This window comes from Conger conger, chromosome 9 (genome assembly GCF_963514075.1).
Source record: "Conger conger chromosome 9, fConCon1.1, whole genome shotgun sequence".
In the NCBI taxonomy this organism is placed as follows: Eukaryota; Metazoa; Chordata; class Actinopteri; order Anguilliformes; family Congridae; genus Conger; species Conger conger.
The window spans coordinates 42,010,471-42,032,474 of NC_083768.1; the positions used below are offsets into that span (position 1 = coordinate 42,010,471).

The 22,004-nt window shown below is 53.3% G+C and overlaps 2 protein-coding genes and 1 non-coding gene across 4 annotated transcripts; all 3 read right to left on the minus strand.

The window, feature by feature from the left end:
• Positions 1-112: 112 nt before the first annotated feature.
• On the minus strand, positions 113-11,459 carry znf687b (zinc finger protein 687b). 2 transcript variants are annotated; one of them, XM_061255734.1, is made up of 10 exons: positions 11,417-11,459; positions 7,466-10,061; positions 6,328-6,617; positions 5,173-5,357; positions 4,657-4,833; positions 4,325-4,487; positions 3,495-3,854; positions 2,703-2,815; positions 1,336-1,453; positions 113-805 (listed from the first exon to the last, which is right to left on the minus strand). In XM_061255734.1, exons 2-10 carry the CDS (start codon positions 10,038-10,040, stop codon positions 113-115), a joined length of 4,674 nt encoding a protein of 1,557 aa, XP_061111718.1. In that variant the 5' UTR covers positions 10,041-10,061; positions 11,417-11,459. The 2 variants fall into 2 exon arrangements, with proteins under 2 accessions (XP_061111718.1, XP_061111717.1); XM_061255733.1 differs by lacking the exon at positions 11,417-11,459 and adding an exon at positions 10,631-10,700.
• LOC133138048 (small nucleolar RNA SNORA13) lies at positions 4,093-4,228 on the minus strand. The gene has a single exon (XR_009709666.1). It is a non-coding gene; the product is annotated as a small nucleolar RNA SNORA13 (small nucleolar RNA).
• Positions 11,460-13,062: 1,603 nt separating the features above from the next.
• On the minus strand, positions 13,063-20,751 carry psmd4a (proteasome 26S subunit ubiquitin receptor, non-ATPase 4a). Its single transcript, XM_061254548.1, has 10 exons — positions 20,611-20,751; positions 19,092-19,232; positions 18,359-18,473; positions 17,347-17,433; positions 17,160-17,228; positions 16,536-16,751; positions 15,689-15,797; positions 14,914-15,051; positions 14,056-14,117; positions 13,063-13,837 (listed from the first exon to the last, which is right to left on the minus strand). The coding sequence occupies exons 1-10, from the start codon at positions 20,634-20,636 to the stop codon at positions 13,664-13,666; spliced, it is 1,137 nt and encodes a 378-aa protein (XP_061110532.1). The 5' UTR covers positions 20,637-20,751; the 3' UTR covers positions 13,063-13,663.
• Positions 20,752-22,004: the final 1,253 nt, after the last annotated feature.

Consider the following 22,004-nt stretch of genomic DNA (forward strand, 5'->3'; position numbering starts at 1 on the left):
CATCCCTCTATCCGCCCCATCCAGGTTCAGGAGCTCTTTTCCCCCCCCTCTCTCTCTCTCTCCTTCTCTCCTCTCGCTCTCTCTCTCCCACCCCCCCACCCTCCCTCCCTCTCTACACTGGCCTGTCCGTCTTGTGCGCGGCGATGAAGGCCATGCCGTGAGTTCGGAAGTGCGTGCTGAGGTCCGCGGCCCTGTCGAAGCGCCGGCCGCAGACGCGGCAGCCCACGCGGCCCTCGGCGTCCTCGCCCAGCTGCAGGGGCGACGGCGAGTCGGGGGAGGAGCCGGCGTGCAGCGCGGCGTCGGACGGCGCCGAGGCCCCGCCCCCCGGCCGGGCCCCGCCCCCCGCGTGGGCGTCGGCCTGGCCGGCCGCGGGGGCCGCCTCGGCGGGGGCGTCGCGCACGCGGTGGGTGATGAAGCGGTGCCGGCTGAGGGAGGTGGCCGAGGCGAAGCAGGCCCCGCAGTGCGAGCACTGCTGGGAGGCCGGGTCGGGCCGGTGCTGGGGGATGTGGCGGAGGAACTCCTGCTGGTCCTCCGTGGAGAACCCGCAGGGCACGCAGCGGAAGGCCGTGTCCTCCGGGACGGCGGGCGCCGGGGCGGCCCTCGGCCGCTTCACGGGGCTGACCGCGGCCTCCGCCCCGCTCTCGTCCCCTCCCCCCCCCGCCGCCGCGCCCGCCTCCTCTTCCTCCTCCGTGGCTCCGCCCCCCAGGGCCCGGGGCCCGCCCTCGCCGTCCGGCTCCGAGGAGCTGCCCATGGTCTCGTCCAGGAGCCGCCCGGAGGCCGAACGCTTCCGCGTCTGAACAGCGCCCTGAGGGGAGGGAGGGGGGGTCATGAAGTCTCATCCAGGGGCACCCTGGGACCCGAGTCCTCCCCGGGACCTACTTACCAGAAGGTTTTTGTAACCAGGAACTCACACACCTGACTTAACTAATCAAGGGCATTTTTGTGTGGTTTCATTGTTTCAGCCATTAATTCAGGTGTGTGAGGTTCCTGGTCACAACAAAAACCTTCTGGTAAGTGGGTCCCGAAGACTGGAGTCGATAAACGCTGCCGTATAACACCGAATTGCACGATAGCTTACTGAAACCAGGGATCATCAAATCTAGCCCTGGCTTTCCTTTCCCCCAGGCAATCAGCTCCACAACTGGCGCAACTGATTGGCCAGACTCGTCCTGTCTTGCCTGTGGTCGTTGCTCTTAGACTTTAACACGAACGAGGGATATTAGACCTTTACTCGGCTCTTCACAAATACAACCCATACACGCCTACAAGGCCGTTTGGATTCACTCCGGACCGGACTCTGAACGACAGTTACGCCACAAGGTGTCGGGTTCTGACCTGGCCTTCTCTGGGCTGCCTGTGGCTCTGGTTTCGGGACTGGCTGCCGTGACGAACCCGGATGTGCTTCCCCAGGATGAGCCGGCTGCTGAAGGTCCGCTTCCCCTCCGTGCAGTGCCTGCACACGGATACGGCGTTAGGGCGCGGCACTGCATTTGTCGCAGACAACCAGCATGGGCGCATTATTGCTCGAACGCTATGGAAACGCTTCACCAAAACCACTTTCGTCCTGCTGTGGGGAAAATCATGCTTTAACTGGTACAGTACTAGCGTGGCGGTTGATGGCAGGAATTCATCCGTCCATTTACTAACTGCTTAATCCATGTCAGGGTTGCTGTGGCAACAGGGCAAGGGGGCAGTGAGATACTTGGTGTAGGGGGTGTTCACAGGCAGTGGAAGACATAAGGGGGTTGGTGCGATACACGGGAGGATTTAGGGTGATTTTAGGATGTTACTTTGGGGCAGTTGGGGACGTGGTGTAGGGGGGTTGGGGATGATGTGGGAGGGTTTAGGGAGGTACTCACGGGCAGTTGGGGACGTGGTGTAGGGGGGTTGGGGATGATGCGGGAGGGTTTAGGGTGGTACTCACGGGCAGTTGGGGACGTGGTGTAGGGGGGTTGGGGACGTGGTGTAGGGGGGTTGGGGACGTGGTGTAGGGGGGTTGGGGATGATGTGGGAGGGTTTAGGGAGGTACTCACGGGCAGTTGGGATGATGTGGGAGGGTTTAGGGTGGTACTCACAGGCAGTTGGGGACGTGGTGTAGGGGGGTTGGGGACGTGGTGTACGGGGGTTGGGGACGTGGTGTAGGGGGGTTGGGGAGGATGCGGGAGGGTTTAGGGCGGTACTCACAGGCAGTTGGGGATGTGGTGTAGGGGGGTTGGGGACGTGGTGTAGGGGGGTTGGGGATGATGTGGGAGGGTTTAGGGAGGTACTCACAGGCAGTTGGGGATGTGGTGTAGGGGGGTTGGGGACGTGGTGTACGGGGGTTGGGGACGTGGTGTAGGGGGGTTGGGGAGGATGCGGGAGGGTTTAGGGCGGTACTCACAGGCAGTTGGGGACGTGGTGTAGGGGGGTTGGGGATGATGTGGGAGGGTTTAGGGAGGTACTCACGGGCAGTTGGGGATGATGCGGGAGGGTTTAGGGAGGTACTCACGGGCAGTTGGGGACGTGGTGTAGGGGGGTTGGGGATGATGTGGGAGGGTTTAGGGTGGTACTCACGGGCAGTTGGGGACGTGGTGTAGGGGGGTTGGGGATGATGCGGGAGGGTTTAGGGAGGTACTCACGGGCAGTTGGGATGATGTGGGAGGGTTTAGGGAGGTACTCACGGGCAGTTGGGATGATGTGGGAGGGTTTAGGGAGGTACTCACGGGCAGTGGAAGACTCTCTTGATGCCTTCGTGGTTGACCCGTACGTGGCGGCGCAGGCTGGGGGCGGAGCAGAAGGACCGCTCACACATGCGACACGGGAACTTCTTCACCGACTGGACAGGACACGAGGGGAGAAAAAATGCACAAAAAAAAGTCTCAAACATGAAATCTGATCCACAATTTCTACAAAATCAACACTGAAATGAATCTAAAATTCCAGGTACCCTCCACATTGCTCTGGCTAAGGAGTTGGGGCATAGGGTTTACAGGGACGATGGCATAAGGGTCAGAGCCAGCACACCCTGCGGCTCTCCAGGACCAGGAGTGAGGACCCCAGCAGACCCTTGACCCTCCAGGACCAGGAGTGAGGACCCCAGCACACCCTGCGGCTCTCCAGGACTAGGAGTGAGGACCCTAGCACACCCGGCGGCTCTCCAGGACCAGGAGTGAGGACCCCAAGCACACCCTTGACCCTCCAGGACCAGGAGTGAGGACCCCAGCACACCCTGCGGCTCTCCAGGACCAGGAGTGAGGACCCCAGCACACCCTGCGGCTCTACAAAACCAGGAGTGAGGACCCCAGCACACCCTTGACCCTCCAGGACCAGGAGTGAGGACCCCAGCACACCCTGCGGCTCTCCAGGACCAGGAGTGAGGACCCCAGCACACCCCGCGACTCTACAAAACCAGGAGTGAGGACCCCAGCACACCCTGCGGCCGTCCAGGACCAGGAGAGAGGATCTAAGGGTACAGGGATCTAGCGGTCTAGGGGTCTAGGGGTAAAGCAGCTGACCTTGCCGTGCTCCTTCCTCATGTGGGAGATGTAGTCCTCGCGCTCGGCGTAGCGGGTCTGGCACTGCCTGCAGCTCCACTCGGCCGGCTCCCTGGGCCGCGCCCCCGCCGCGCCCGACTCGGGGGAGCTGGGCGGGTCGTCCGCGTCCTCGTCGCCCCCGTCCCCTCCGTCGTCCCCGTCCTCCTCCTCCTCGTCCTCCTCCTCCTGCTCCTGCTCCCCGCCCCAGTCCTCCCCGTCCGAGCTCTCCGCCTTGCTGGGGGGCTTGGCTTTCGGCGGGGCGGCGGGCGGGGCGGCCCGGGGGGCGGGGCCGGAGTCCTCCTTGACGGCCTCCTGCTTGACTGACAGCCCTCTGTGAGTAGTCTGAGGAGGAGAGAAACAAGGGAAAGACCACAAGAATAGAAAAGAGGAAATATGAAGAAGCTCACAAGATAAGAGCAGCAAATAACCAAAAGATAGGAGAATACATTCATTTTTATTCTCGTAATTTAGACATTGAAGCCCACAGATCAGAGAAATGAAGAAGACAAATGGTTTTCTTAGGTAGGCAGATCATTTTTGTAATGGTGTCAGGATGACTTATTCAATGTTTTAAGCCCAGACGTGTACTTGTGTAGAACTTAATACAGGGTGACACCATGAGACACCAGGCACAGGCCCACACAAACGCTGATGTATGCCTTTGCTGACACCACGTTCATTTCTGGAGAAAAATGAACGGGCAACACATAAAGGCAATATTGACATTTTAAATGACATATTTCGAGTAATACAATGTGGAAATTTTGCAGGCTAATAGGACTGACTGCACTAAAACATAAATTGGATTTTACCTTCATATGCTCCATCATGGAACCTTTCTGCGCGTAGAGCTTGGTGCAATCAGGACACTTGAAGACGTGCACCTTCTGCTTGGCCAGGTGGGTGTCGAAATGCATGTAAAGCAGGGGTTTCTGGGTAAAGACCGTGTCGCACATCACGCACTTGTAGATCATCCTGTGGGAGAAGAGTGGGGGTGGGGGGGGGGGGGGGGTGGTGGAGACGTAAGGAATTTGCAAAACAAAACAATGGCTGGATAGAAACATGCAAAAACAGGAATCCAAGCAGGCCAAGATCAGCACGGACTATGTAAAACCTGCAGTCTACAAACCACAGGGACGCTTACTTTGCCTGTGGGGCGGTGAGGTTGGGGTGCTGGGTGCTGATGTGCCCCTGGGCACTGGGGGCAGATTTGAAGGCCATGGGGCAGTTGGGGCACTTGTGGAAGACCTCGCAGTGAGCTGTCTGGATGTGGGACTTGATGGAGTTCAGGCCTCCAAAAACCACCTGGCAGCTGGAGCACCTGTAGGGGCAGGATGGGGGGAGTGGGATGGAGAGGGTGGGGGTGAGTCCATCAGTTTTGATCATACGATAGGTTCCACAGAACCAGGGACACATACAGACACATACAGACACCTGCAACTCCTTTATAATCCGCATAGCAAGGTGAATGCCATTTCCCCCCCCCAATACAGCACCTTTAATGACCCAGTGACGGACAGTAGGCCCCGGGCGAGGGGGGGGGGGGGGGTAACCAGTAACGACAGGGTGGTTTACTTGGCCGGTTTTGGGGTCCCCCGCGGCGGGCAGGGTGGGACGGTAATGACAGGGCGGTGGTTTTGGGGGCCCCCCCGCCCCTCACCTGTAGCCGATGCGGCGGGCGAAGTGCAGGCAGGACTCCTCCAGGTGGGTCTGGAAGCTGGCCTGCCGGGCGATGCCCCCGCACTCGGGGCACACGTGGGGCGAGCGGTGCTTGTGGAACCGCTGGTGGGCCGCCGTGCTGCAGCCGTTCGGCAGCATCATCGCCGGAGAGCAGAGCATGCAGGTCTGAGGGAGAGAGGGAGGGAGGGAGGGGGGGGAGGGGGAGAGAGAGAGGGGGGGGGAGGGGGAGGGGGAGAGAGAGAGGGGGGGAGGGGGAGGGAGAGAGGGGGGGGAGGGGGAGAGAGAGAGGGGGGGGGAGGGGGAGGGGGAGAGAGAGAGGGGGGGAGGGGGAGAGAGAGAGGGGGGGGGGAGGGGGAGAGAGAGAGGGGGGAGGGGGAGAGAGAGAGGGGGGGGAGGGGGAGAGAGAGAGGGGGGGGGGAGGGGGGGAGGGAGAGAGAGAGAGAGAGAGGGAGGGGGAGAGAGGGGGGGAGAGGGAGAGAGAAAGAGACAGAGAGAGAGAGAGGGGGAGGGAGAGAGAGAGAGGGGGGGAGGGGGAGGGGGAGAGAGAGAGGGGGGGAGAGGGAGGGAGAGAGAGAGGGAGAGAGAGAGGGGGGGAGAGAGAGAGGGGGGAGAGGGGGAGGGGGAGAGAGAGAGGGGAGAGAAAGAGAGAGCAAGAGAGAGAGAGGGGGGAGAGAGGGAGAAGGAGGGAGAGGGAGAGGGAGAGAGAGAGAGAGGGGGAGGGGGAGAGAGAGGGGAGAGAAAGAGAGCGAGAGAGAGAGGGGGGGGAGAGAGGGAGAGGGAGGGAGAGAGAGGGGGGAAAGAGAGGGAGAGAGAAAGAGTGCGTGGGGACAGAGTACAGAGGAGTGGGGAAGGAAGGGAATAAAAGAAAAGAGTGTAAGAAATGAGAAACTACCATTTCCTGTAATTTGGGGGACAAAAATGTAACCGTTTATAACCGACACTTCAAATTCGATTATTCAAAGTGATTATTCAGTGACCTAGCCAGTGCTCCAGAACTCAACTGCCAGCAGTGACTATCGTTTACATCACCATTCAAAAGTCCAATTAACACCTCAAAGGGTTCAAATGAAGGAAAGGGTTCAAATCCCATAACCCGAAATACGACCCCCAGGGACCCCAGGGGCCTGAGACTCACGGTGTTGGAAGTGGCCTTGATCTCCTGGAAGTGCGCCACCAGCTCCGCCTTCCCGCCGAACTGGGCGTGGCACTCGGGACACTTGAAGTTGTGGTACTGGAGCACGTCCCCCTTCTTGCAGGGCAGGGGCAGCAGGGCCTGGGGGCTTTCGGGGGCCCGGCGGGGCGGGCCCGGAGGGGCCGCGGGCGTCTCCTTGGACGGGCTGGGGCCCGCGGGGCCGGTTCCAGCTGCCGGCGGGGTGGAGGAGGATGTCGAAACGGAGGGAGAGGTAAGGGATGGGGAGAGCATGCCTGAGACAGGCAGAGGGGGAGTGGGAACCGTGTTAGTTTCATTTTTTTTCACACTTTCATTAGCCTCACTTATCACCCTCACAACGACAAGCATGGCGAGGTTCACACTGCTGGAGTGTAAAGGCCAGTTTATAGTCCAGCGACAGTTCTGCTGCATCTGGCAACATGCAATGGACGCCGCCAATAGCAAAAACGTTCAGTTTATACTCTGGGCGAGCGCTCTGCGATTTCAGTCAAGCGAATCTCTGTCACTGGACCATGAACTGGCCTCAACTCTGCCCGATTTCCTGTGATTTGCCAATAAAACAACCGTCAGCGACTGCACCTAACAAATCACAAAATTCTGGCCTTCCACTCCGGCTGAAATTATTCAGTACGGTGCGTATCATAAGGCCAGGAACTCTTGTCACCAAAGAGAACTTCCAAGTTGCTGTGGAGCCAAGTTGTGAAATCTGATCAGAGGAAGGTTGAAACAGTCACTGCTTTGTTTCGGTTCTGTGATTATTAACGTAAAGCAGTGTGGCCAATGAAACTACCACAGGGAACACATTACAGTCCTCTAGCAAGCTTAGTCAAAAATATTCTCTGGCACAGAAACAGACGTCCCCGTTACCCATCCTTCTCCGATAAAATTTGATACAGTCCGGCTCTACAGCAAGCGGGTGGTCACCTACGGCAAACTCCCTTAACCTGGAAGTTCTTGTCGGCAACAAGATTTCCTGGCATTACAAAATAGTAAAAAAAAAAAAAAACATTCATAACAATACATCACTGCTCTACAGGCCGGCCCCTGTACTCCCTGCATTCCGGGAGGGGCGGGGAGGCGGGGGCGGGGGCGGGGGCCTCACCGATGGGCGTGGTGTCCTGCTGGCCGATCATCTGCTCGATGGAGACGGGGCGCATGACGAGGTGGGAGCACTGCATGACCAGGCCGCGCTCCTTGTGCTCGCGCGCGTGCAGCAGCAGGCTGCACTTGTTGAAGAAGGCCAGCCGCTTGGCGCAGTGGTTGCAGGTGACCTCGATGCGCAGCGAACGCCGGTCGTAGTGCCGGGCCAGGCTGCGCTCCAGGGCGAAGGCGTCGCCGCACTCCAGGCAGCGGTAGCCGTTGGCGGGCAGGGGCAGGCTCCACTCCGGCGGCGGGGGCGTGGAGAGGTCCGGCCGGTAGCTGGGCAGCAGGTTCTTGCTGTTGAGGATCTTGTTGAACGCCTCCACCAGGCTGGACTGGCTGCGGGAGATCACCGCCCCGGTGCTGTTCACGATGGACGCCGGTTTGGACACCTGGTGGCCCCCGGCGGACTGGGCGGTCCCGCCCCCGTTCAGGGCCTTCTGCCCCGCCTGGCGCACCCCGATCGTGGCCGCGCCCATGGCGAACTTCGGGGAGGCGGCGGAGGAGGTGGAGACCGCCGGGAGGGTGGCGGACTTCGTGATGCTGACGGCCGTGGCGGAGACCTTGGCTTTCTCCGAGGAGGAGGAGGCGGAGGTGGCCACCATCTTGTTCTGGGCCTTGCTGGCGGCCACCAGCATGGCGGAGCTGGCGTCCTGCAGCGTGGACACGGGAAGCATGGCGGTCTTGGCGCTCTGCTGCTGGGGTCCGAGCGCGTTCCCGCCCGAGGCGTCCACCATCCTCCGGGGCCTGCTCACCACCTTGCGCCCTTCCGGCTGGGCCTTGGCCGGGTCCAAACCCTTGCCCCCCGGCACGCCGGCCGCCCCCTTGTTCGCCACCCGGGTCACGGTTCTGGTGATGCTCCCGGTGGGGGTTTTTATGGTCTTGATTCGGACCTTGAGGGGCCGAGAGGGGCCCTTTCCACCAGTCCTCATGGAAACGCCGGCGGTTCCCTGAGGGGCCGTTTTGCCCCTGGCGACAGCCTCCTTCCCACCCGCCGCCTCACTCTTAGGCTCCGCCTTCACTTCCTTCGGTACGCCGCCCTCCCCCACCTCGCTCTCTGAACCAAGATGGCCGCCTGCCTTGCAGTCCATGGCCTCTTGCTCCTCCTCCCCATCGCCCTCCTCCTTCACTCCCTCCATATCCTCTTCCTCCTCCTCTTCTTCCTCCTCCTCCTCCTCCTCTTCATCCTCTTCCTCCTCCTCCTCTTCATCCTCGTCTTTGACCTTGTGGGAGCTCTCGGGCGGCGCCGCGGCAGGGCTGGAGCTCCTCTTGGCGGTTGCCGTGGCAGCAGAGCGGTTCGGGGCCTCCGGTTCGGGGCTCTCCGGCGAGTCCCTCTCCTCAATTACGTGCTCGGGGTTCCGCTCCTCGTGCGCCGGGCTGGAGCCGGCGGGGCGGGCCTTCGGCCAGCCCTCGGGGGGCCGGGGGGAGGCGGGCGGGGAGGGCGTGCGGGGCCCAGGGGCCGCCTCTCCAGGTCTGCCGTAGTCGGCTGCCGGGGGGATCTGGCGGGGCGGGGTGGGAGAGCCGAAGGTCTCCGAAGACGACCTGTGGCGACGGGACAGTTTGGGAGGCGTGCAGGCGGGGGAATCGGGGCTCTCCTGGATCACCAGCGGACTTCCCAGGTCCGGTTCCGAGTCCTCGTCGTCCGACTCCAGGCGGCGGAACGCGACGGGCCGGCCGGCGGCCGGACTGCTGCCCCTCTGGGCGCCGTTAAACGGCGGGGAGGAGTCCGACGGGGGCGACGTGAGCGTCCTGGGACGCGACAGGTGGGCAGCGGCGGAGGACGGGGGGGTGGAGGGGGGCGCGGGTTTGGGAGGGGGAAAGAAAGGGGGAGTCAGGCCGGAGGACGCCGCGGGGATGCTGGGGGCCTCGGAGGACGAGTGGCCAAACGATGAGGCGGGGGCCTTGCCTTCGTCCGACCCGCCCGCCGCACTGTGGAGCTGCAGCAGCGTTTTTCGACCCTTCCCCGCCAGCTCGCCAGGAACCAGGGGCTTCAGTCTGCTCGGGACGCCGCCGGACTGGCGGGGCGCTTTGGCCGACCCGGCGCCGGCCCCCGCCCCGCCCCCCTCCGCCGCCGTTTTCGGGGAGCACGGAGGCCACAGCTCCCCGTTGGCGGGGGCCTGGGTCTGACGCAGCAGGGGGTCCGCCGATGCCGCCGCGGCTACGAACCCGTTGACGGACTGGCTCAGAGGCTCGGACGAGACCAACGGCGGAATCCTGGGGCCCAGGCGGGGGCCCGCGACCCCGGCCGCGCCCCCGCCGCCGTCCGTGCCCTCCTTGTCCGACTCCGGCTCTGTCTCGGGGCGGACCCGGTTCTTCACGATCACGCTGATGATGGGGGTGTCCCCCTGGGGCAGGCTCTGGCCATCCGAAGGGCTGGAGGGCCTGAGGGACGGGCCCCCCGGGGCCCCCGACGACTTCCCGCCGTGGTGGCCCTCCACGTCCTCGGGGGCCGACTGGATTGCCTCTTTGGCATCGATGTCGGGAATGTCGAACGCCGCCAACAGGTCGTCAAAATCTGGGGTTTTCATGTCCCCCATACCGGGATAACAGACAGAAAACTGCAGGATGGCCAATCCGCAGAACGAGAGAGAGCGAGCGAGAGAGAGAGAGAGAGGTGTGTTAAACAATCTATGAGAGAAGAATTCTCTGTTGTCCATTGATCCATTATTTCCCCTTTATTGTGCTTGCAGTACTACGTTCTATTCAAAGTGGGGAAAGTACCTAACATATAAACGTCAGTCAACAAAAAATAAAACAGGTAATGACTTAACTAAACACTGTTAATGTCAAAGAAATAGATCCAAACTTCATCAACACCCGAGAAAGATGCCTTTATCACATGTATACGATATGGCAAGCTGGTCAACGTTTAAGCACGCCCCAAAATACAATATTTTTTTTAGATAGTGGCTGGAGTCATCTAATTGGACAGCAAATGCTAGCAAGTCTTTGAACGAATTGCTACAGTTTCGCAAACACATACTAACTAACTAACTTACAAGCGTATAAATCTGAACAAAGCAAACACACACGATACGTATGAACAACATGCAAATTAGCCAACGAGCAGCCGGTGAGCTGGCCCATCTAGCCCTCATAGCTGAAACATCATGTACAGGTTACTTACAGGACTAACCGAGGCGAGCGGATTTGGCCTAGTCAACCCACCCACCGAGATACATCAACACGTCCCATCCATATGCGTCACATCTGCATTTTAACTAGCTAACCAAGGTTGAGGACTTCGTGCAAAACACTATTGTGCCAGCAAGCTAGCGAGCCATCCCGTTTAGCCAACTAACGAGCCAGCCAGCAAGAAAATTCCATTGGAAGCTAAAACAGCCAAATAGCTTGCCTCGAACCATTGCCTAATTTGTGGTTGTAACGGTAGCTAACATGTTGCAATTTCTCGCTTGCTAAACAAGGAGTGAAAATTTGCTTGCTCGCTAGTAGTGGACAGCCACGGCTTCATAACCATCTAACGTTACTTTGCATAAAACCGAGCCACACGTTAGCTAGCTAGCAGTTAGCCATCCTACCTGGAATAAACCGGCCAATGTTAAACCAGCAAATTCTTCATAATTCTACGCGAGAATAATATAAGCATACTATACATTGGCCGCAACAATGTATAGTAACAAAAAAAGCATCACTAGTAATAACAAACAACCACAATTAGGGATTTAAAACGTCCCCTTTAGCCGTTAGCTTGAGGCTAACTAGCCTCTCTCGCTGAGCCCTGGACAGCGCGAGGGGTCATTTAAACTACGGCCATTACGGATACTGGCGATTATAATTCAGGGGATCTGTTACGCATTGGTAATATTTTTCTCTTAGGCGTCTTATTTACATTGCACATGAATACACTGCAGTGGCATTTATACTTTCTGAGATAGATGTTTTATTTGTTTACCTGGCCCTGAGATTCCCGACTTTCCTCACTCGTTACAGCGCCAGTTTCCTGTCACCTGACTAACGCAGGGCCTGTCAGATACAAATGACTGGAATCTTGTTTTAAAAATGGCTAAAGCAATACATTTTTTATTTTATTTTAGATTTTAGGTGTTGTGTTATATATACGATCATTATTTAACCCATAACTCGAATAAATCTCGCATTTTGTTTCAAATATTTTGTCACTTCTTTTTTGCTTTCTTCTTCCCGGACCTTACGCTGATTCGCCAGTTACTTTTCTCTTCGCACGCACCACCGCAAAGGCTTATGATTGACTGAAACGGACGTGTAATTTCATAGCGCCAACCTTGGACCAAGAAGATTACAGTTAATTTCTTGATGCCAATGACAGCTTGTGAGTGGTACAAGTACACTCTGTTTGAGAAGAGAGAACAATTCACAGAACGTCAATTTTAAACAACGTTACATATTGCAATATTGGAATGGAAATCTCTGCGATACAGGTCTTACTGGGAGGTTGTGCTTATTAAGAAAATGCAAACGCTATTCTAAAAATGACCGTTCTTGTTTTCACATGGAGGTAGTCTAGGTATATTTAATCTAAAAGTGCAAAATCAAAAATACAATTCATGAAATTTGAGCACAGTCAAAATATGCACTTTAGACCATGACAGTTGACGGTACCTTTGCAAGATTCAGACATCTTTACCATTTAGTTTGGCACCAATGACTGTGTAAATGGCATTGTATTGCAAATACAGCCACATCAATGAGCAGCCACATCAATAACCCAGAGTGATAGCTTTACTTTCAAAAAGCAGGCCGTGGTCTTTTTTCGAGCTGCCCCAGAGTGAACGGCAAAGGACGGCCTTGTCCTTAAACTGTTATAATCCACATTTCCTTCCGTAATGACGTGGTTATGTTGCGTTACGGCTGTGTTGGTCAAAGTCACATATTTTATTTTCACTTTTAGCCATTTAACAGTGAAAGCACCTTGCTAAACCAATCCAGCATAAACTAGTTAACCCTCCCACACACACACACACACACACAACTGACCCACACATTCTGACACTGTACACTGCAATGCACAAAAATATTGCCATTAACCTGCAAAATCTGTAGGACTCTTTACCAAGCAGATCATTTATGCCAGTTCTCACAATGTTCAGTGAATGTTTTGTCAGTGTTATAACATTGCCACGACATGGCAGGCAGTGTGTTAGCGGGGTCGTGCCAGCAATAGCTTCCCCAGGGAAAGGGAGAGTCTCAGTCAGCTGGAATTGCAGAAAGTGATCGCTCACTAGGGACCCCTGCTGGTGGGTCGGGCCCCCGCAGTCCACCTGTTGGGTTGCACTCGTGTGTGAGCCAGACTTGTGGACAACAGTGTGCTAAAATGAGCTTACTGACGTCATGTCCTCTGGAAGAGAGCACACGCCGGTTTACTTTCCCAAAGCAAGAGCTATGGCGGCTGGGAGTGAATCCTATTGGGAATCCTTTACCAAGGAGAGAAAGGGGGTCAAAATTTAATACAAAAACCAAAAATGTGCGTGTGGGCCTTTATATATTTGTGCTCTTATGACTTGAAGTGTTAAAAGTTGCACAGCGATATCCTGCTCTTTCAAAGACAACACAGACACACAGTGAATGTTACATATTTCATTTAATACAGTCTTCTATTTTATTTTTATTTATTTTTTATACAAAGGCCTTTAAAATAGCAACAGGCTGAGAAACAGCAGGGACGTGGTGGTGGGAATTGAAAAAGACATGCATACCGACCTTTGCCCGCTTGTTTTTAATCGCAATACAAAAAAGAAAACCAAGCCAAAGATGAGGAGAGAGGATAGCTATTTAGTATACAGCTTTCAGAACCTTTCTACATACTGTTAGAGGTGTACCACTCAGTCAAGTCGTGTGTGTGTGTGTGTGTGTGTGTGTGTGTGTGTGTGTGTGTGTGTGTGTGTGTGCGTGTGTGTGTGTGCGCACGTGTATTCATCACTGTCTCGGTAGATTCCTGAAAGTCTGTGTGCCACATTGCTTGTCCAACCGTCCAAAAAAAACAAACTAAGACCGTCATTAGTCGAGGATTAAGTCCACCTAGAAACGAGTCAGGTCTTTCCGATGCACATCGTTCTGTGTCGCACGTGAAATGGCAGTTAGTCTACGTCAGTCCGTCCTTCTGTTCCGTCTCTGAGATCCCTCGGTGCGGTCTGCCTGGCGTTCTCTCGGTCCTCCAGAGGGCTCACTTCTTCTTCTCCTCGTCCTTCTTCCCCTCGGGGGGCTTGGCGCCGGTCTGGGAGGCCAGGGAGCCCATGGCGTTGCGGATGGCCTCGTTGTTGGGGTCCACGCCCGGCAGGCTCTCCAGCACGCTCTGCAGGAACTCGGGGTCCTGCATGACGTCGTAGTCGTCTTCCTCCTGAGGGAGAGGAGGATACGGGGGTCAAAGGGGGCGCTGTCTGGGGGGCTCAGGGCAGGTATGCGGTTTTCTGTGAAAAGTTATTTCTTTTATACAAATAAAATAAAATTGAAAGTGGAGAGGGAGTTGCATGGGAGTTCACAAGCAGTCTGAAACGGGGCATTGGCAGATTTTCTCCCCCTGGTCAGGCTCCCTGTGTGGAGACAGAGGAGGCCTACCTTGGCAGACTCGGCAGTGTCCATGGCTGCTCCTGTGTCCATCGGTATAGATTCGGCAAACTCTGAATCGGGAGGAGGGAAGAGAGAGAAGGAGAAACTGTGTGAGAAAGCAAGAGAAGCACTGACTGATTTGTCGGTCTTCTTCTGTGGTACTGTAGGTGGTGAATGCGAGGAGCAGTACTCTGACTCTGTATGCGTGACAGTCACTGATGTTGCTGCAATTTTAACCTAATGAATGAGTACGTAACTGTGCAGGGGCAACATGGCTCAGGCAGTAAGAGCAGTCGCCTGGCAGTCGGAGGGTTGCCGGTTAGATCCCCCGCCCGGGCTGTGTCGAAGTGTCCCTGAGCAAGACACCTAACCCCCAAATGCTCCTGACGAGCTGGTCGGTGCCTTGCATGGCAGCCAATAGCCGTCGGTGTGTGTGTGTGTGTGTGTGTGTGTGTGTGTGTGTGTGTATTACACTACATTACATTATTGGCATTTGGCAGACGCTCTTATCCAGAGCGACGTACAGTTGATTAAACTAAGCAGGAGACAATCCTCCCCTGGAGCAATGCAGGGTTAAGGGCCTTGCTCAAGGGCCCAACGGCTGTGCGGATCTTATTGTGGCTACACCGGCTACACCGTGTACGAATGGGTGGATGACAGGCATCAATTGTACAGCGCTTTGGATAAAGGCACTATATAAATGCCAACCATTAACTACCCTGCAATGGCACGATGTGCCAACAGGTGTGACCATGTGGAACGGTATTAGCATCATGCTAACAGGCATAACAGCGCGGTAGCATATTAGCGTCATGCTAACAGGCGTAACAGCACGGTAGGGTGCTAGCGTAGCCGTGTTTAGCGTACCTCCGCCGGCCCCCTGCAGGGACATCTGCATGGCGTAGGCGATCTGCTCGTCCTCGGTCATGCTGCTGAAGTCAGGCAGCACGGAGGTGCCCGTCTCCGGCTGTGACACGGACATCTTCAGCAGGGCGTCCTCCGACTCTGGGGGGGGGAGGGGGGGGGGGTAGAGAGGCATCAGCATGCACACAGAGAGAGGGGTGAGCCCAGCGCTCCACAAACAAGCCCGAGACCTGACACCTCTGTCTGGACTCTTCATTTTTAGTTTAATTTCCCCAGGGTGCCTTTCACAAGCAACTAGAGAGGAGAACGAGGTGTGGAGTGGAGGGAGTTTTGCTTCCATTTGTCACTCACTTTCCCTTTCCTTCTTTCTTTTTTTTTTTCTTTCGTCTGTCTGTCTGTCTAGTGCGTGCTGGTTTTTGTTCAAAGCAGTTAACCTTAGTTTTAGTTTTCTGACCACTCTGTAAACTACACTGGTTCACTCCAGTACTGGATCAGTAAAACCTTTAGGACGCACCTGCAGTCTGAGACTGCAGCTGGTACCGATACAAATGACCAAGATGCAGTAGGATTCAGCTAAGGAAATAAATAAGAGCAGAAGTTTCACAAAATCCTGAAACAGATCGGCAGGTTGCTCTCTCCCTTTCGTCCTTCACTCAATTCTGTACACTTTTCACAATGTCTGTCTCTGTCCGTCTGTCCGTCTGTCCGTCTGTCCGTCTGTCCGTCTGTCCGTCTGTCCGTCTGTCCGTCTGTGGTGTCGGTGCTCCCTCGCCCTCACCGTCTCCTGTAGGGGTGGGGATCCCGGCCTCCGCGGCGGACGCAGCGGCCACCCTGCGCGCCTCCTCCTCCTGCCGCTGCCTCTGCTCCTCCATGGAGACGCGCAGCGCCTGGGCGAGGAGGAGTCATACACGTCATCCACCCGGCACGGACATTAGCAGGCATTTCATTACATTACATTACATTACATTACATTACATTACATTACATTATTGGCATTTGGCAGACGCTCTTATCCAGAGCGACGTACAACAAATAATTTCCCCCACAGGTAGATGGAAACAAGACTGTATCACACTCAAAGCACTTTACAGTGATGAGGGGGAAACTCCAATGTGCAGCACCCACTTGGGTGATGCAACGGCAGCCATTTTGCGCCAAAACACTCACCACACACCAGCTGAGGTGGAGAGGGAGAGATCTTTTTTTCGTTAGCCAATTAAATCAGGGGATGATTAGGTGGCAGGTTGAGAGAGTGGTCACTGTATATAGCTTGCCAGAATATGTAGTGGAGGCAGAAACACTGGGGGTCTTCAAGACCAGGCTGGATACAGTTTAGCTTTTAGGCAGATTAAGCAGTAGGTTCACTTTAGTGGTCGGAAACGGCGAGCACTGCTGGGCTGAATAGCCTGCCATCACCATTATGTGTTGTGTTATGTTTACACTGCTGGATACTTATTGTGGCCCCCACAACATTATTCACACTCCTAATCTAGAGACAAACATAACTTAACACTACTTTTTTCAGCACCTCGTTCAAGTGCGATGTTCTCCACCCTCGATTTGACCCACTGCCACGAAAACCACCCCACCGCCCCCGCCCCCCACCCCCTGCCCCCAGGTCTCACCAGCGCAAGCTCCGGGTCGGCGCTGGGGTCCACCCCGAACTCGAAGTCGCTGGCCCCCAGGCCCAGCATGGAGCCCCCCTCCCCGGCCAGGATGGGGGAGGACAGCAGGGCGTCGGCCAGGCTGGGGCCCGGGGGCACGGTCACCAGGTGGGAGCCTGTGCCCTCCTTCCCGTTCAGGGTGTTGATGAAGGCCGTCAGCTTCTCTGTGTTCACCTCCTGGGGGGAAGCAGAGGGAAGCAGAGGGCATATTCATAGAAGGCACGTATTCACTTGTTCAACGAGTATTAACCCAAGAGTCCTGGTCTGGTCAAATACATTCAAAGGTGTAAAATCCAGGTTCAGAAAGTCCTTCTCAGTACTTTGATCTAATCTAGATTTGCAATTCTTCAGCCAGGAGGTAGAACTAAGTAGTTGTACCTATAGCAGCCTGTAGCCTAGCTGCTAAGGTGCTGCTAAGGTGCTGCTAAGGTGCTTGACTGGGTCCTGGAAGGTTGGTGGATCATGCTGCTGCAGCTGTAATGCCCTTAAACTTTCAATTTCTGGTCAAACTCCCACAAAACTTCAGACCAGGGGGATAATTTTGGGGTTTAGGGTTTGCTAACGTAGAACTCCAGGCTGTCTCACCTCCTCTCCAAAGTTGATCACATCCACATTGACCTTCTCTTTCTTCAACCGTTTCGCCATTTTGACCAGCTTTAGAGGAAGATGAAAAAGAGAAAGAGAGAGAGCACAGTAAATAAAAGTATGGAGTATGCATTCAGTTTGCGGCTGTGCGTCTCGACAGACACAGACAGAAGAGAAAGTCACTCACGTCCTTCTCGTTGTCCTCGACAGGACTACCCACGAAGGCGATGATGCGCATCTTGTGATTTTTACCCTGTCTGTGCTTCAGGGCCAGCTGTGCAGAGAGAGACAGAGAGGGGTTTAAACACACAGGCACAGAGACAGAGAGAGAGAGGTTTAAACGCACAGGTACAGAAGCAGAGAGGGGTTTAAACACACAGGTACAGAGACAGAGGGGTTTAAACACACAGGTACAGAGATAGAGGGGTTTAAAACACACAGGCATACACAGGTACAGAGGGTATAAACACAGTCATACACAGGCACAGGTACAGAGGCTATAAACACAGTCATACACGGTTACAGGCACAGAGGGTATAAACACAGTCATACACAGTTACAGGCACAGAGGGTATAAACACAGTCATACACAGTTACAGGCACAGAGGGTATAAACACAGTCATACACAGGTACAGGCACAGAGGGTATAAACACAGTCATACACAGGTACAGGCACAGGGGGTATAAACACAGTCATACACAGGTACAGAGGGTATAAACACAGTCATACACAGGTACAGGCACAGGGGGTATAAACACAGTCATACACAGGTAGAGGGTATAAACACAGTCATACACAGGTACAGGCACAGAGGGTATAAACAGTCATACACAGGTACAGGCACAGAGGGTATAAACACAGTCATACACAGGTACAGAGGGTATAAACACAGTCATACACAGGTACAGGCACAGAGGGTATAAACACAGTCATACACAGGTACAGAGGGTATAAACACAGTCATACACAGGTACAGGGTCAGAGGGGTTTAAACACACAGTAGCACACAGGAACAGTTGCTAATGTGGTATAAAGCAGTGTGTGTGTGTGTGTGTGTGTGTCTGCAGGGTGTTGTTAATGCAGTGTGTGTGTGTGTGTGTGTGTGTGTCTGCAGGGTGTTGTTAATGCAGTGTGTGTGTCTGCAGGGCGTTGTTAATGCAGTGTGTGCGTGTGTGTATATGTATGTATGTTACTCACATGTGCCACTCTGATGCCGGTGCAGAAGCAGATCTTGCCCCGGGGCTGAACCGCATGCAGCTTGGAGAGGATCCGACCCGTGTCCGGGGTGAGGGTGGTTAGCACCTCACAGTTACTTCTCACACAACACACACACACACACACACACACACACACACACACACACACACACACACACAGAAGCAAGCCCATTAATACCATAACCCTTTTATCCATCCACAGGCTCTCACTCATAAAAGGAGCTGACAGAAACAGGAGCCAGGAGGCACCACAGATTGGACTCAAGCAGACACCGACCCACCTGTGAGGCACAGCAGTCTGACTGAAATGCATCCTGACTATCATTTAATTACGCTAACCGGGGCGCGGAAGAAATCTGCACGCTGGTGCATTCAGTCCATCAGCTCTCTTGAGCTCTCAAAGTGCAGCTTCGTAAATTGACACTCGAGATCTTAAACCAAATTAAGCTCCATTCCACTGGGATGTCAAAACCTCCCCCACCCCCCCCCACGTACTCACTCAGAATCAACTCTCCATCAACGACATTAACATTGTTCCCAAAACTTTCCAGAATTTCCCAGAATGTTCCTAAACGCCCGGAAACTTATCCCATGGAATGTTTCCACCCCCAGATATCCTTGGAATGTTTAACACAGCCAGTGGAAGCTGTTCCAGAGGCATATGGGAGGGCCCTAATGGACAGGAACTTTAGTGAGGCCACACATGAACTCACTTTGCCATTGTGATGAGGCCCACGTTGTTCTCGGGGTTGCTTCGAGTCTTGGAGTGACATACGATGTTGACGGCATCCTGCTGGGCCTGTAGTCTTGTAGGCAGGAAGTCCCCATTCCGCATATATTCACTGTTGTCCACACTGACGCCAGATACAAAACATGCATTTAAATAACGTTTACTTATTTATTTATTTTTATATCTATGAATGCCAGACACCACAATCCATTCCACTACAAACATAACTGTACAAAATCCTGGAGCACTAACAAAACGAACGCCGCTAGGATAAAAGTGGTACTCCATGAAGTAGAATGTTGTGACAATAAAAAGTGAGAACAAACAAACCAAAAAATCCCTGGAATTCAATCTGTGTTATCTAGACTGAAATCAGAGTTGAATATACCATTCAGACCTGTAGACTCTCAAGAGGGACCATACATGAAATCGTATAAAGATAAAGAAAATCGTCCCGGCACACAATCAGATAAAGACACTGCACAGAGGGAAAATCCAGCCAGAGAGAAACGGAGAGAGTGTAATATACCGGGACACAATAGATAAACCCGAAGCATCCTGAGACCGTCAGTGTCCAAAGGAGTCCACCTACAATTACACGACTTCACGGATCACTGACTCATAGCACAATTGAGGCCAGCTCAGAGAGCGTTTCTGGCGTGCGCTGTTCGGGGGCTGATGTTGGACGGAGTGCTGCTGCTGTAAACAAGATGCTAGCAACCGTTTCCCGATTAAACACTTGCTCTCAGTTGGCAACGGCACAGCTGCGTACTCTATATTTATTTCAACGGTAATGTTAAGCCATCGGTGCTAACGTTAACTCCCGGCTCAGGAGGCAAACATGAGTACAAAATGACACCACGTACATTGCCCGTGTTCATGTTAATTTATTGCCAGCAATATTAACTTATGCTATAGCACGGACGTGAGTGGATCTATCAGTATCACGGACCTGAGTGGATCTGTCAGTAACGTTCGACGAACTGCGACTATTACCAAGTATCTATGTTGACTACCTTGCTATTCAAAATGAAACGGACATAACAACGCTAAAGCGATACTAAGGTGGCTAGCGTGGCAAAGGCATGAATGTTGATTATTTATCCAAAGATAGCTAGCTAACGTTAGCTAGCCATCCAGCTAATATTAGCTAGAGGACTAGGCGGTCACCGAAGTAAACCGAACAATCTGAAAACACTCAGGCGCTTATACAAAGGTGTATGTATCATCTTACCAATATTTTTGGACGGGTTTAGACTCGTTCAAACACTGATATCAGGTTGTCACGGACTGCCTATCTGTAATGACTCAGGAAAATAAGGCACCCCCATTCCACTAGGCGCTTCAGCAAACTCTCACACATTTTTTCCCACAAAAAGGACCTGCTTTTCACCACAGATGAAAGCCGACAGCGTAACAGTTCACTCTTAACTAAGACAGTTAACTGATCCCGCGTAATTAGCAAGCAAGTACTGATTAAAACATATTTGTGCATATCTTACCAGACCATAGTACTCTCGAGCACCATTTTGGAAAGTTTACCGTCGCTCACTGACGGGTCTTAAAACGCAGCTTCTCATTGGTCAACTAACCTAAGCCAATCAATGACCCGGATATGAATAACGGAAAACGCGAAGTATAGGAATTATGGGAGGTGTATTTATTTGTATTTCCTTTGTAGTAAGCTTCCAAGCGACCAGGAATTAACATTCTCCCAGAAGCTCCCCAACTCCAGTGGTTGCCGTAGGTATTGCCGTTTATTAAGCCATTCGTAGCATTGAAGTCCATTAAACAAAAGGAATTGTATCCGAGCAAAATTATACTAATTGGACAGTACTTTCAATTTCTAAAATGTCCTCATATTGAATTGAACTCTCCAGGGACCAATTTCTTTCTGAGCTGCAGATGCTCACTGCCAGCAGGAAAATAGAGGAATGAATGCTTTAAAGAGTATGGCTGTATTTACACCTCCCATTGAATGCTAAATGTTTTATTCTTTAGTGTTTCAAATGGAATCAATAATGGCGGAATTAAGTACCAACCGGCATCGCTGAATGCAATTGCATAGCGCTCGCGTTTTTCTAAGCAGAACTCAAAATTTCAGTCCAACAGGCTCTGCAAAACTAATTTTCAGGCCAAGACTGGCTGCAAACGGAAGGCATCAAGTAATGCCGACGGTTTTTAGTTGTAATTTACTGTGTTCATTGAACTTGGAAACCCAGGATTTAAGACAAATCATGGTCTATGTGATCATGGATTAGATGTGTTTGCATATACGAATATATGTTCTTACACAAGTTGCAATGCAGTAGACATTCTATGTAAAATAACCCAAACAAGCTATAACGTGTATACACAAACACACACACACACACAAGTAAAATGGGACTGTTCCAAAAGTAGAGGTTTGCCCTCTTGGTACCAAAAATACAACTGAATAGATTTAGTCAGTTGAGCACATGTTTTGGTTTTAATTAAAAAAAAATTTTTTTAAAAAAGGGTAATTTAATCAGCAAATTGGATTGAAGGCAGTAAATTTGTTGTTTGTTTCCTGTTGTGACTCCAGAAGAGGAATACCATTCTCAGTTCTTCCAGGGACACAAGACCGCCTTGGAAAACAAACAAACAAACAAATAAAAATCGTGGACATCTGGGAATTATCTTAGACAATTGCCCATTCATCGTCTTCTCACAGTTCTCACAGACTAAGCGGTTCAATATATTTACAATCTATGCACAGATTTAATCATAGTTTCATCCAGCAAAAACAGATTGAGGCAAATTACAAACAATGCGAATAACAAACCCTTTTTTCCTTCATTTTTTTAATGAACTTGATTCAGAAATACAGTATGAAAAAAATAAAATAAAATCACCAGATCAATGAAATCATGGT